The sequence below is a fragment of the Colius striatus genome, chromosome 13 (genome assembly GCF_028858725.1).
Source record: "Colius striatus isolate bColStr4 chromosome 13, bColStr4.1.hap1, whole genome shotgun sequence".
NCBI lineage: Eukaryota > Metazoa > Chordata > Aves > Coliiformes > Coliidae > Colius > Colius striatus.
In genome coordinates, this window is record NC_084771.1 from 18,140,949 (window position 1) to 18,157,312 (window position 16,364).

The 16,364-nt window shown below is 34.9% G+C and overlaps 1 protein-coding gene across 1 annotated transcript in view; it reads right to left on the reverse strand.

The window, feature by feature from the left end:
• Nucleotides 1-4,522: 4,522 nt before the first annotated feature.
• The window catches only part of KLHL4 (kelch like family member 4), a 35,450-nt gene continuing 23,608 nt past the window's right edge, over nt 4,523-16,364 (reverse strand). Inside the window, exons 6-11 of the mRNA XM_062006291.1 lie at nt 15,990-16,176; nt 12,992-13,216; nt 11,139-11,301; nt 7,975-8,187; nt 6,860-7,031; nt 4,523-6,191 (exon numbers count right to left, since the gene is read on the reverse strand). Of these exons, the coding sequence (XP_061862275.1) occupies nt 6,132-6,191; nt 6,860-7,031; nt 7,975-8,187; nt 11,139-11,301; nt 12,992-13,216; nt 15,990-16,176 (1,020 nt within the window). The 3' untranslated portion in view covers nt 4,523-6,131. The remainder of the gene's footprint in view (nt 6,192-6,859; nt 7,032-7,974; nt 8,188-11,138; nt 11,302-12,991; nt 13,217-15,989; nt 16,177-16,364) is intronic.

Consider the following 16,364-nt stretch of genomic DNA (forward strand, 5'->3'; position numbering starts at 1 on the left):
TTGAAAATAGGCTCTTCAGTCCTTGGTTTCTGCAGTTCTAAGATATCTAGCACTGATCAACTGTGACTGTGATTTAAACTGTTTTATGCAAGAAAGGAAAAATTATACTCTACTTTTGCCAATGTTGTTGCTCTTCATATTTTCTGCACTGTGTTATAAAAGGTTTTCTGGGCTATATATTTGGCTACTATATAGCAATTTTTTTGTAATAATCTATTTTGCAGTAGAAGAGAGAGATGCTTATGATGCTTCAAAGGTTGAAAATTATGTGATTGAAGAGCAGCAGTTTTATAATGGTGCAAAAATTTATGTGGTTCTAGAAAATCAAGAGCAAAAAAAGCCAGAACACAAATGCAAGGAAATTTCTTCCAGTGACCTCATAAAAACTGAAAACAATATGCATCCAAAACCAAAAATCTCACAAGAAAGGTACCTTTTACAGATGAGAAAACTTAGTTAGAGATGAAAGTCTTACAGGTGTGTAATTTAATAATATATTTACATATCAGTCATAATTATTCTATAGAGTACTTCATTCTCAAGGAAGAAGAGGTTCAGATGATGTCAGTTAAAGTTAGATGGTTTTCTGTTGATTGTTGTGACTTCTACTTGTTGTTTTAATTTGTTAGAATTTACTCAACTTCTTTTGAGGAATTTTTTTCTGCAAAAGGGACAGTCTTCTTTTACTAAGTTAATCTATCTGGTAACAAAATGTAAATCTGTCACATATGCCTTGACTAAGGCACTCTGGTTTATTCTTTTGTTTATATACCAAAGTGGGATTTGTTGGTTTTTTTTTTTTCTTTTCCATAGTTTTTTCTGCCTACATTTAATGAAGGAGACAATACAAGGATTTGCCTCTCCAATGGATCAAGGAATGCCACCTAAATTACAGGAACAAGAAGGGGTAACAAAAAGTAAATAGGGGATGAGTCTAAGGTCATGAGTCTAAGCAACAATTACATCATGTAATAACCATGTGAAGAAATATACATATAGAAAGATACAGGATTAGACTCATGTGACACTTCGTTTATTCGTGTCAAGGAAATTATGCTGGATATTCCTTCCAGGCATGCACATCTTATTGTCTCCTTTCACGTAAAAAGATTTTTTTTTTTTTTAGTCCTCAACCAATTTAGCATGTACTGTAGAAAAGCTAGTTTTGTAAATTCCTCAACCAAGAAGGCAGGAAAAAAGAAGGTGACAGCATAATCTGATTGACTACATAGCTCAAATAAGCTTCAAATTTCCACATATCTTCTTGGCTTGGTGGACATACTGTCCAAAACACACTAGCCTATTAACCAGCCCTGGGTATGGAAATGGGCCTAATTCCTCCTTCTCTTAATGTGACTATGGGGTCAGGGAAACGATTTTTTCTGTGACAGTCATATATAGCCGTAATACTGATTTCCTACCTTTCAGATGTGTTAGGTAGGTGAATACTCCAGTAACCCAGTTATATTATTAACATCCAGTTCACACAGAAGTTATCGCACAATCCAAATTAGAAAAAGATGGTTTAATGGCCAAGGCTTAAAAAGACTTTAAGAGAACATAATGATTGGGGGGGGGGGGGGGGAGAAAATAGCAAAAATAATAGTAATTTTCCCAGACATAGTCATAATAAAAAGCACAGAGCAGTACAAGGTCAGAGCTAAGAGAAGATATCTCTCTCTACACCTTGCAAGTGAGCCAGCTGTGCATGTGGCTGTCAGGGTACCTAATAAGCAAAGATGCTACATAACTGTTGCACCTACTCATGTTTAAAGAAACAGAGGAAATGTGAAGGGATGACACCACATCAGGGAATATTTCTAGTGTTTCCTCACACCTAATAATGTCTAAACATCTCCTAATTCTCTCCAGTTTGTTTTTCTTCTACCTTCCTTTTAGGAGTCCAATTTCCTTTTGTAAATTGGTAGTTTCCTTTTACGTGATTTTTCACTGCTGTACAAATAATATGGAAGAAAAAAAAAAACAACCTAAACCAAACTTTAGTACTAAAAACACTGAGACACTTTTTTCTAGAAAATTCTGTAGTGCCATTTTATTACTTGAATTAAAGTGTCAGTCAAATTTTATTTTGATGTTTTCTAGCACTTGAGATTTTAATCTTATGATAATTCTTGTCACCATTCTAAAATAGAGCATTTTGACATTAATTTATTATATGAGTGTGTAATATTCCTCTTATTCCTTACAAGTTGAAATAACTTTTCCTGTCAACAGCTCCAAATAGGGTTGCCAGTCTGTGTGCAACCTGATCCCCAGTGAGACAGTTGCACATAAAAGTACCATGTAAATAAACAGGTACTTCATCATTTCTGTTTTCTGTGACACCTTAATAGCAGATTTCTCAGTATCATCTCTTCAGACAGATTTTTTTTTTCATTCAAAGAGAGGGGCATGCAGAATTAGTTCTCCACATATGCTTTTTACATCCATTCTTCCCTAAGGTGATCTGTTTAATTTATAAGGTTCCATTCAGATTGCTTCCTGTCTTTTTTTCTGCTTTATACCCTTCCTATCTTTTCCCATTATCCATATTTACCTTTGTGTTGTTTTCATAACAAGATACAGCCTTAAACTTATAATTTGGAAAGTGTACTAGTTACCATAGTCATGCCACAGAAATTTCTAGAGCATCTCATCACATAACACAATACATATATGTAAATATTCACATACTCTGCCTCAGTGGTTGTAGTTCATTGTAAGAACAGCCACTGAATTTATCAAACTAAGAAGCGTACCTGCATGCTGCAAGTTAAAAGAATACTGCAATTTTTCTTTTTCATTCTAGTTTTTAAATAAGTAAACCTCATGACATGATTCTTTAGAGAACAGTAAAGAAATAGAGAAGTGTAGTTTTCTTATAGTCTTTTTGAGACTTTATTAAACTATGGAAATAGTGGTATACTTACACATATATTTAAGGGGATTGTTTAATTTTCTAGATGTTTTTCCTAAATATCTGATGTCTTGTTTACTGGTAAAGCATTTGATCAAGTTTGCAAGCTGAAGGAGGGATAAAGGCAGGATACTTCTATATCATCTCTGCATTTGCAAGCCATGCGGTCCTCAAAGGCTGATCCTGTTTGTTTGTGTGAAGGTATTCACCCATAGCTTCTCTTCTTCAGAACTGACCTCTTCTATGCTCAGGTCTTCATTTTCTTTCCTTACCTACCTTCATTAGGTTTTTAGAGATGGCTTTATATTTTGTAAACTACTGTACCCATGCCTGTTTTTCTCTCACTTGAGGCTGTGTTGTCTTCTTTAACCCCAAGAAAGCTTCAAATGTCATGCAAAGGCTCTATGAGAAAGACACATTGGTACTGTCAGTGCCTATTCTGATGTGCCTTCTCCGTGTATCTTGAAATTCTTTGCACGTTGTTTATAAAATTTGTATTTTGTTTTAAGAATGAGTATTCAATATCAGTGCTTTCCAAACAAGAGAAGAATAAATGAGATTTTACTGGTTACAGGGATATGCTGTTATAGGAGAACATGAGAAAAGTGTGATTTAGAGCTTGAATGATAAGCAACACAGACTTTCTCCTCCTGGCCCAGGTAAGTCTTTATTTATTTAAAAGAGTGCATATGACTTCTGTATGACCAGAGCAGAGTGGGAAAAAATGTTAGTGTTTTTATTATTAATATTTAAAAGTTAATATTTACTGAAAAAATATTCTCTAGGTAGGTGGCCAGACAGATTCTCTATAGGGAATTCGCTGTAGGGATTCTCTACAGGGGAGAGAGAGAAAAAAAAATTAACATCCACCTCACATTCACAAACGTCTTACTATGCAGATTCACCACCAGCCCTGGATATTGACCCCTTGCATTTGTTTCAGATTACTGTTATTGATTTGATGGGAAGTAAAAATACCATCCTCTTCTGATATGAACTCTGCAGCCCATTACCCCCTAGCTGGTTTAGGTTTTGTTCCTCATTTGCTTGGCTCTTTGTGTAGGTTTGGGTTGGTAGAGGGTTTTGTGGGGTTTTGTTGGGTTTTTTTTTCTCTCCACAAAAGTAGATATAAAATGAAAATACTTGTAAAATAAAGTCCGACCCACCAGGACAGTAAAAGATTTGGTGCTGACCTAGAAGCTCACAAATAAGTGAAGGTAGTTGTAAGATGATACACTGATTTGTTTCTATCGTAGGGCGGCCTCATGTAATAAATGGCCCCAAAATAAATCATCTTACAGTGTACTGTACTTTTAGCTCGCTATCAACTCAGGTTGCTAAGGGCTGGGGTATGCAAGCCCCTTTCACAGAAAGGGTATCCTGACATGACAGTAATGATAACTGGTTTTGACTCAAGGAAAGAAAAAGGATGAACATTAGCTAAAAAGAAGTGCTGCAAGGATAGTAAATTTCAGTGTATGTGGATCAGATGCAGTAAGTCCATTAAGGTAGGTTGTTTTGTTCTTTTAGAGCTCATAAATGGGATTCATACTTCTGTATTTTCTCTTATTGAAAAGATGTAAAATAAAACCCACAAAGTTCTTAAAATATAGTCTAAATTTTCTTAGCAGAGAAAGTAAAGTTTATTGGAATACGGCATGCTATATATAAACAGCAGATTTTTCAAGTTAAAAATTTTTTCCTTTTATAAATATGCTTATGATACTTCCCCTTTAGAAGCATTCAATAGGATTGATACTATAATTTTTTTTAAAATAGCATATTGCTGAATTCTGCAAACACAGTATTCTAGCAGGAAAGGTAATCTACATATTCAGAAAATTTTCATGTTAGGAATTTTCTGATACTGACAAAACAACAACATAACAAACACTAAAGTGATGCTGTCCAAATATTGTGCTTTACAGCATAGAATATCTTACATTCATTTTCTAAAATACACTTTCAGCACATGAAATTATTTAAAAAAAAAAAAAAAGTTAATGAGAAACAAATTAAAACCTTCATTAGAAATTGGCACACAAAAAGAAAATATCATGCATGTGGAGGAATATTATGTGCTGCTTTCATGTGATTCTTTTTCTGTTCTTTCTTGATTTTTAGCATTCTCTTATTTTAAAATAAAACAAAAACATGCTTATGTAAATGGTATATAACATCACACAGTGGATGTGGTTTTTTTCTTTACTATATTTCTACTGTACATGAGAGAAAGCTGGTAATCTTCAGCTGAGGTCAAAGATTGGCATATCAATATGATATAGAAATTTCATTTTGTAAGTTATATTCAAGGAATGTAATTGTATGATTGTTTTAAAATGTGATGTGTGGTGATTATTCCAAGAATAGTCAAATTAGTTTAACATACATAGACACATGGTTAGAGGCAAAGACAAATTCGTGAATAACCTGAGACACTGATCAGCATGAAAATATCACATATCTATGCACTGTGGAAATAATTGCAAGTTACATTAGCATTGTGTTTTGACAACAAAGGGGTTTTTTTTCTGTTGGCACATACTTAATAGCGTAAAAATACCTTAAACCTACTATCTGTTTAACTTGTACTATTCAATTTAATACACTTGTAAAAATGGGTATTCTGTCACCCTACTAGCAATGTTGAAGGTTGAATAGCAACCAAATTCTATGTCTCTCTGATTTAATTTTCTTATAGTAATTTATATCTGAATACAGACATTAACTTACTGCTGAAGAGAATATTCTGTTGTAGGTGATATTTATGGACAAATATTTCCTTCTGTGCAGTTCTCTGTTGAAGGTATTTGTTATTAATTTTCATTTACTTAAAATAGAAAAATTCTTTTTATAAACATTAACATTACTGCCAACATAGAAAAGAAAAAAGTTTATGAAACCTTATACATCCATTTATCACTTTACTACTGCATTTATAAATAACAGATGTACATTTGTAACAACCTGCAGCATTTAAACATATTATTTAATTTGCACATCAGACATATTAAAATAATTATGCAAAATTCTCTGATTTTTGTAATGCAGGAAGACACTTTTGTGCTCTAATAGGGTAATGGCTCGGATGTGAGTATTTTATAATGGAGGGCTGCTGTGTATAGTCTGTACTGCTTTCTGGAAATATTTCTTATCTTCCTGACTCAGTCATCATGAAACTTCACTCAGTTTAGTTCCACCATATTTATAGCTCTCAGGGTAACTTCACAACAACAACACATGCACCAGCCCTTCCAATATTGACAGGAACTTCCTAAAAAAGGGGAGAAAAGGAAAAGAAAAAATGAAGAAAAATTTTTAGTATACTTTTATGGATAAGACTAGAAAAAATTGCTTTCAGATTAAAAGGAAAGCAAATTATTTATTCAAACAAACGTACTGCTAAGAAAATTAGATTTAACTAGGGCTCTTTAACAGAAGCTGAGAATTACAGGAGTGTAGGTTGGTGATGCTGCTCCTAACTTTTCTAGAAGACCTGCATATCCTATATTCTAAAACCACGAATTATGTAGCTACAAACAGATCTTGACAGCTTTAAACATCTCTTGGTCTCAGTGGTGATGGCCATAAAAATGAAAACTTGAAAGTGGCTCCAGTAGAGGGCAATGCTGGCAAACAGACGCTAGCTCTGGCCACCACAAGTTTAAGTGCTTAAAGCACTGAAAGGTTTGTGCAATCTGTTTCATTTGGCCATGCATTGCCTGCACCCTTTAGTCTGAAAAATTTTATTCAACTATTTCATAGGAAGGGCAACCAGTATTTTTTAAAAGACTAGCTACAGTATTATTGCATCCTAATATATAACATGTCACAAGAACAGTGGTAATTTTGCAACATAACATTTTAATCCATTATTCAGGCAGAATTCTTCTCATCTGCAGGGAGAATTCCTACAATTTATTAGGCATTTTTTCCTGTTACCTCTGTCCACTCGTTATTTTGAGCATCATAGGACTCCACAGTATCCAGGTATGTATGGCCATCATAGCCCCCAACGGCATATAACCTGTCTCCCAGGGGACAAATTCCAACAGCATCCCGAGGAACACTCAAAGGGGCCACAGTTGTCCAAGCATCTGTTTTAGGATCATACCTAGGATGTTTTATGATGAAATTTAGCAAAATACATGGTAGAAACATATTTCAAATTTAAGTTACTGATACTTGTTCATTTTATAATGTCTTGTAGTTCAGTTTACATGATGAACTAATAAAGAGAATGATGAGTAACATGATTGAATATTTAATTTAGCCACTAGAGGGGTCTTCAAGAATGTGTAAGATACTTGTATTTTCACTTTTTAACTAGTCTCTCCGTTTCTATCAGATTAAACAACTTATATATTTTAAATATAAATGAGGCCTGAGGGAATGCTAGCATGGCTATCAGTTGACTCAGCAAAGTTATTTCAATATATTCTTTTTTCTTTCTCCATAAAGATATTTTTTTCATTTTCTTGTCAGAACTAATATTTTCTGAAAAATTCACTGTAGAAGAAATTGAATATCTCATGTAGTAGATGACAGTTTGTGACACAAAATGCATGATAGTGATTTACATCAGTGTTGATTTTGTTTCTGAAACAAGCTAAGTCAACTTCAAATGTATGTTCAAGTGAATTCCAGGGTAGTTTTAGCTTTATACCACCTAACTAAGAACAAAATTTAGTCATTGTTCTTCAGAACAAGTAGTTAAATATTTGCTAAGTTTTCCTTTCTTGTCCCCAAATGACACAGGAGTATCTGTGTGTACCGAGGCCCATTATATAGCCAGAGGAGTTGTCCCAACTCTAAATGTTCCTTTCTCATCCAGGGCTCGAGTAGAAGAGGGAGTTGGGAGGAATTTGCTTCTGAGAGTTAATTGTTTTGTTATCACAAGAGCCCTGGAAATCAGTTATTCGCTCAAAATAATTTTTTTTTAAGCATAATATGTTTTACAAGCACAACATTCCAATTGTGCAGAGATTTCCCTTGCTGATATAAATGATTTTATATTTCCTTCCTGGAATGTAAAAAAAAAAAAAAAAATCCCTTACCTTTCTACACAATCAGAAAGTCGAGAGCAGTGGTTGGAAGCAGGTGCATCGTGACCTCCCACAGCATATAAAAACCCATTGTAGGTTGCAACACCAACACCTCCTCTTCTCTTAGACATTGAAGCACATATACTCCACTTGTTTGTGTGTGGATCAAAACATTCCATTGATTTCAAGCAGGAGCTCCCATCTCGTCCACCAACAGCATATAGTCTGGGATAATTACCAATAAGAAGGGAAACAAATAAGAGTCTTTATTGTCTCATTTTAATAGGAATTTTATTTTGTTAGCTTCATTCAGACCACTTTAAAATGATCCTTATGCTCGTTATTTGCTATCTTACAGTTATGCTCTGGAACTTTCTTTTCACAAAGGGTTTATGTGCCATATGAAGGAAGTTAGAGTCTTCATATGTTGTGTAAATTTTCAAGCAGTCACATACAGAAATTAAGCTTAAAAATCCATGTCGGCTCCTTTTAATGCGAGCTATAGATGGAATTTAATTGAAAGATGCATATGTTTGAAACATGGGTAGTATTCCCTATGACAGGCTTATGGAGAAATTGAGATCTTTGTATCACACTTTTTCCTGTACTGTTAATATGTAAAAGAACTTTAATACTGCCATTATATATAAAAAATAGATATAAAAATATATTAAATATGTTTCCTAAATGTTTGGTTTCAAGATCTGCTGGACAGAAGTCACCATACAGAAGTTACCATACAAGTATGTCATCTTGTCTCTTCAGCCTAAAGACACCTAGTGAACAACTTGAGATTTAGAACAGGTGATGTCAGGAGAACACGTAAGAATAAATGGCAGAAATCCACAGTAAGAAGCATGAGTATTTTGTGGCTTTTTGTCAATAAATTTTACAAAGTCTGAATTTCTTTTGTATTTCAAGTTAACTTGGATGCTTCTAGTCTCTGATAGTGTGCATACTGTATGTAATAGCAGACATGGGGGTTGGACTAGATGATCTCTAAGGGCCCCTTCCAACCTTACCATTCCATGATTCTATGTTTAGATGTTGGATATGCCAGTTATTCAGGTCTTTTTCCAATCCTGGCTACTGTTTAAAGCCATGAAATTGAATTTACTTACTACAATTAATTAAAGACCCAGGCAACACATGGAACTTGTCCAAAGTCACCTAAAACAGATCAGTTGAACTTTGCTTCAGAAGAAAACTTCAGAAAGTTTTTGTCCAGTGACAGGAAAATGTTTTAGAAAGCTCTGATGTATAATTTCACTAGAAAAATCTTGATCAGTGATAGAATAATACAAAAATTCTCGCACTCTCTCCTAATGTTTAAGAATGAAAGCAAGAGTTAAGCTGTGCAGTTCAGTGCTTAACTCATAATAATCTTGAGGATCTCATTTGTTTTCTTTTCACATCATGCTATTAGATACAGCCTACTTGTTTACACAGCTTTCACAGAGAGTGGAAATCACTGTGTATACAAACAGATTGATTGGGATTTTCTTTGTTTTCTATAATGTGTCTAAAAACCTGGTGGTGTTTCCCGTTGTCTAAGTAGAGAGCAAATATGCCATTATTTAATGATGTTTTCAGTAGACTATTTACTGGTCAAAAACATTGCTCCACAGAATCTCAGTCTTTTCTGGTGGGGTTGGATAGAAAAAAATATGATGTGACTTAGGGAAACAGGAAAAGGAGAAGCATTCTGCTTAGTTAAACTGCAGTAGTAGCACTGAATGATGGGTGTTTGATCTTGGCTTCCCCTGGTATGCCAGAAATGACGTCACTAGACTAGCAGACATGATTTAAGCCAGGCTGGAGACAGCTTGTATCAGGAGTGGTTGAGAACAGAGTCAGGATCAGGTTGGATTTCCTCTCTGACAAAGTAGTTTCCTGCATATCACTGTGGAAGGTACCAACAGGAGTTTCTGGTGAAGTTTATGCTGAGAACATTTCCTCTGAGATACAACAGGGACTCGAATAGGCAGTTCTGCTTCTGTTGCACTTTAGAGTTAATGATTAAAATCATGTCATGTTTGAAAGCAAAACCCCAACTGTACACATTTGAATTTTCAAATATTGGTTTGCTGACATCTGTTTCTGCTCTTTATCCTTCTCTTTCTCTGGAATTAAAGAAGTGAACAGGAAAGCTAGTAACAAAGTTTCATGATAAAGCCAGTTGTCTGCCTGTAACTATAATATTCCCAGCCTCTACAAACTGTAATTGCTAAGAGCTTTCCATAGATTTAAAGAAAGGTGGGCTCAAGACACAACCAATTTAACCTGGGTCCTTTTGGAAGGCTTTTGTGTTTCTAGAGCTAGACTCAGTTGCTGAAGAGGGAAAATAGAATTCTGTTAGGCATTAATTTATGAATTGTTCTTCCTCACACTGAAATACAATTACTTTTGAATAGGAACATACAAAAAGGTATAACACATTGTTCACTACAGGTTACACAGGAGATTCATACGTGTGTCTGTTCCTATATAAAAATGCTTGAGTACCTTAGAATGATACTGATGTCTAAGTTTTGAAAATCTAGTTCAGAAAAGCAATGTACAGTGAACATATGATCTCAATGTATTTAATTAATAGATAAGGGGCAGAGTATATCTGGGTAGGATAAGACTTATAAAAGACTGTTTATTCCATATCTAATTATGAAACTTGTCTTCCTTTCATTGAACATACTGCATGCTTACCTTTAACTTTTTAAAAATTATTCTTGCCTGTAAACTTTAACATATAAGTTGTGGGTACATGCAGGAGGTGTACAATGAGAGGAATTATTTGTTTCTATACACATTCTTTTAAATGCTGCTTCCTTAGAAACAATGATTTTTAAGATGTAAACATAACCTTGGAATATTCTTTTAGAGTAGCTGATGTTATATCTCTGAAAGTTATATTCCAGGTAAAATTCTGATATGCATGTAATAGCATTTTTAAACTACTGCATCTTAAAAGAGCTGAAACATGTTTAAAACATGACTGTAATTGAAAACAATTTACCATACAACACAGGAAATTCTTTTCTTTCTTATTTTTGTTCATTGTATTTTCTCTTTGTTTTCTTGAGGTGGTTAATTACCATAAGATTGAAAAGAAAATTTAAGAAGCTGTATTTCCAAGGAAGGAAGTAAATGAAAGCTTAGAGTTTTTCCTGTTGACATACTTGCTATTTAATGCTGCAACCCCTACAGTGCTTCTAGGGGTCGACATGCTAGCAACGTAATTCCATTGCCGTGCTTGTGGGTCCCATCTTTCTACTGTATTAAGGTAACTCCATCCATCATGGCCACCAACAGCATACATGGGTCCTTCAAGCATTGCCACTCCTTAAAAGATAGAATTAAAGACAAATTACAGTAGTAATTTCAGTGACCAGTAGAGTATTAACTTCACGCTCTAATTCCGTGTGCAGACAAGCAATTTCAGTGGGTATTAAACTATTTAAAAGCTGCCTTGTTGTTTGGCAGAATGAACAAAGATAAAGAAAATACTTCAAATACAGTGTTTTTCTGGATAAGCATTATCTTTTGCCAAAAGATTAGAGGAAAGCTGCTTTAGTTCTGATGTTGTCTTCTTGGACTTTTATCTCTTCCACTTCTGTTGACCTTGTTCTGAAACAAATTTGAGCCCCTAAATGAGAAGAAAGACGGGGTTTTGCCAGGCAATGAAAAATATGCCCAAATCAATCACCTATCCATATTCTTAGCCAGCTGAATCTCTGTAGTCCTGCCAGCCTGAGTGCGTGGGTAGCTCGCCGTCCTTAATAACTAAAGTACCATAACATTTTAATGCCTGTAAGGGGAACACGCTTTTGGATAAGAGCTGGCTTGTATGTGTTGTCCTTGAGGCACAGGAGAGTGAACTTGGCTGTGTCTGCAAAGCTCTGTGTGGACATATCCTATGTCTTTGTCCTTCTTCAGAGAGAAAGGCTTTGGTGTCTCCTCTTTGGGGAGCTGCTGCCGCCGTTTGTATCCTTTGTTAGGTAAGGCAAAGTGTTTGAATCTGTCTTTTCAGGCCTAAATATACATGGCCTGATTTTTTTTCAAAAGTGCTAACTCTCCACAAAATCACATTGAAGCTAATAGGAACTGTAAGTGTAAGGCAGCTTTGCAAACCAGGCTGATGCACAGATATAAGCTTATCTTTGGGCACTCAGATTTACCGCTGTGACCTATTTGTTGGGTAGAATTGTGCTCCTGCAGTTAGTAATTATAAAAACTTCAATGAGAATTTTTTAATCAGGTTTGTCTTTTTTCCCTTTGTTATAAACTATTGTTTGCTTTCATGAATTTAACAGCCTAGCTGGTAAGAACCCTACACTGTACTTTCTCCACCAAGTGGAGGAGAAGGTAATACAGGCCACAAAAGTTAACGAGATAATTCTGGATTAATATTTTTCTCTTCTTGATGAAAATAAAGGTATTTTACATTATTTGAACTTACCCATGTTTTCAAACAATACCTGTTTCTGTAAACTGAAATCATCATATCCTTTCTTCTACAGTCTCCTCAACTGTAAACTTATCCTTAGTTTTTTAAAGTTCCAGAAAGAAATTATAGATTTCATGTTCATATTATTCATTAACCATGAATAATACTGATGATTATTGTGAAGTAAAGACACATAGATCCTAAGTCATGGTAGAGCTCTGTAAAACCTTGTAATTACAAGGTTAAAATTAGGTAAGTTGTGTTTATTTCCTTACCACATTTTTTTTTCCATGTGAGTAATTTTTTTCCATGTTTGGTACCTGTGGGCTTAAGTCACAATCGTAAAAATAAATAAGTAAAATAAAATGGATTGTTGCTGAATTGCAAATACAACTGTCAAATTGGCACAGGAGTTGATTATTTTCATTATTACAAATTAAATATCGCTGTTATTAAATTATGAAAATAGAGAACTCTGTCTGCATGTTATCAAATGCTTTAAAAGGTTACGTTCACAATGTTTGTGTCAATCAAAATTCCCTTGTACACTTTGCAAGGTATTTGCAATGAAAGAGAACCTTTTACCTAGACCATGTCTGTGTGTTGACATAGGAGGCATTATAGTCCAGACTTTGGTGATAGGGTTGAAACATTCAACAATGTTAGAAGTTTTCAGACCATCTCTTCCTCCCACAATATAGAGCTTGTTGTCAATTACTGCAACTCCAAACTGTAGTCGTCTGCCATTCATAGTACCAATTTGTATCCAACTGTTAGTCCTAAGGTCATATTTTTCAATTGTAGTGGTACCTGTTAAAGACAGTAAGGGTTATGTGACAGCCATGAACTGATCAGTACCCAGCAGTCAGTAGCCAGGCATTGATATTCTGTGTGTGGATGTTTCCTGTGGCTCCCTGAAAACTTCAGTTATGAAATGTGAACTTAGTGAGAAAGTTGCATTAATCACATGCAAATGTGATTGTCAAATCTATGAAAATAAACTAGGAGCAAGAAGGTGCAGGATTACATGCCAGAAAATGTTTGTAATACTGAAAGTTTTCAAGAAAAGTTAAATCTGTTACTCATTGAAATACGGTAAGGGTAGCTTTTTTGTGGTTTGGAGGTGGTTTTTTATGTTCTTTATGAATGTAGTACCTCACAGCTATGTCCTCTTAAATCATGTTGTGATATCAACAATGGAAAATATATCCATATGCCTGTTTGTCTTAGTACTTGGGCTTGCATCTTCAGGAAGGCTTTGGATATTTTCCTTTTAATGCTGGTGACAGGGAGAAGACTGATTTGTTTGTGAGTATAAACTTGGTTCCCACAGGCAGCTTCCTTGAGGTTCGCCTTTGCAGCAGCCTTGCAATAACTGTTTGTCTGCTGCAATATATAAGCTGTATTTTCAATTTTTTCAGGTCACTGAACTTCTCATAGTATTTTTATTGCAACTATTTATGAGGCCCAAGCTCTCTGCCATTCCAAACTGACACTTTTTCATGCACTAGCTCCTGTTAGTCAGCAGCTGTAATTGCTCCTTTGAGAGCTGATTTAGCACAATGGGGAGATGGCCGAGTAGCAACCAAGGTAGAAAAGGCAATTGCCAGTTGCACATACAGTGCACCCTGGAGCTTAGCTTCAGCTCAGCTGAGGGCAACCCTAAGAGAAAAACAGTCCTGCCTATTTCTTGACTGGGATTTGAGACCAGAGAAGTAGTATTTCGAGAATTACAATAGGCAGTTAATGGCTAAGGAATGACTTACAACAGCCAAGTAATAAAGCAATAAAGCAGGTAGTATTTTGTTTACAGATCTGCTAGAGGTCATCTGCTATACTCATTTCTTTCCATTTTGTTAGTCTATTTGCTCTTCTTTGTTTTGATTCCCTCCCATTAGTTCTATGTTAATATGTGAAAGCCCCAAAGTTTTCAGCTTCAAAAGTATCTCACAGCTAACTAAAAAATGGGAAAAATAGGTGAAGGTGTAACAGTGTGTTCATACATACCCTGGAGGCTATAAATGTTATGGAGGCTGGAAGGCAGGTTTTGAAAGTTAAGGTTTAGGAACATCCACATTTTTCAAAATACCAGCCCCAAAGAAGCTCTTTGATCTTCTTTTGATTGTTCAAAGCTGATATTTGGCTTCCTATACCACCTGAGATAAGCACAAAGCCAAATCTACCATTCCCTGAGAGTTTTCTTTATCACAGAAAGCATACTATTGCCAGAGGTGGTAGTTAGTCCCTTCTCAAAGTTGTTCCAGTGAATTGTTGTCTCTTAGGTGCTGTTTCCTTTATCTTACAATCCACCACAGGCTCAAAGTGAGTGGGGAGGAAAGGAAGTGCTGTTCTCCTTAACCATCAAAAGGCAAAAGTTCAAAACAATTGGCTTTATTCCAAGGTAGTAAGTAAAAGAGGGATCAACAGGAAGTGCAGATGTTGACTGAAAAAAGCCCTTTCTCTTAATAATCTTTACTCAGAAAAAAATATCACAAAAATTAATTCTTATTTTGGTAGGAGTTAGTTTAAAGACTATCTTGGATTCTTGGTTGTACTATATAAGTCATAAATAATCACTAATGAAACTATACTAATTGCTATTGTTGAACTTCATTTTGCTAAATTGTCCTAGGAATGAGTGTTTTCATGTTGTGATGGTGATGAATGGGTATTTTGCACTTGATTTGATTGCACAGAGATTGTAAGGTGTCACAGTAAGATCTCTCATATAGGAAAAAATCATTCATCAGCAACTTTTTGCAAACCATGAAATGAATTAGCCTCTTTGTGATTCTATTAAAGTGAACTCACACAGCTAAAAGTAATACTGTTCAGCAAGCTGCTAGACTTTAAACTAATTATAGTTCTTTAGCTCCAAGCTGTGGGTTTGAAGTTAAGGTTCCTGCAGAAAAATATTTAATATGCTGCCTACTAAATATAAAAGTGTAATGTGTAAAGCTGTAAGCTGATTGCAGTTGTGAAAATCAAGTAATAAAAACTGGAATACATTTCTAACATTTAACTTTCAACTACAAACCTGAAAAAGAAACTCTGTGTAGGAAGTCCTGAAAAAAAGCTTCACATGCTGTTGCACTCATAAAAAAACACAAATATTTCCAGGTGAAGTTTTATAGTAAGACTTGATGAGATTTAGCTAAGCATTCTCCATAGTTCACTTTTTTTTTTGCTTTAAACATTTTTCCAGCCTTTTAACTTTGACCAAAAAAGTGGAGCACAGGGTTCTGAAACAATGCTAAATAATCACAGAATGTGATTATTCTTTTTTAGTTCTGATTTGTAAATCATTATACAAATTCCTTCCAAACTTAATTTTGAAATCACCATCGGAATGAAACTTCTTTAGTCTGAACTTCAAGATGCATATATATAATTTACAAACATGATTCTTGCAGCAAGGAGCACCTAAGACATAGGACTGTGGTTTGTGATTTTTTTTTTTTTCTACCCTCTTTTTCTTCCATAAGTTGCTGGTTTCCTAACAAAAATCTTTAAATAGGTGTCATATATTCTCTAGGTATCTGTAATACAAGTAATCAATACAATAATTCATTTCTGAACTTACCTTTAGTGGCATCCATACCTCCTACAGCATAAAGTGCACCCACTGTAGATTTTCTAGGCTTAGTTCTAGGACTCTGCATCATAGACCGTCTTTCTGGTAAGAGATGGTACTTCATAGCCTCCATAAGAAGTTTCTGACACTCTAGGTCGTCTGCAAACATTGGACTATTTTCTAGATCTGCTAGTAACTAAGAAATGAAAAGTAAGAATCTTATATATCGCTAGATCATTAAAATTATGTGTGCTTTAGTAATTACAGTATTTGTAGCTACAAATACTCATTTGCAGTTCACCTCTCATTCAAGCTTCACTGGAAACACTACTTTAATGGAGACAAGACAATATAAATATAGGTTAAAAAGTCTTTGTGCGATAT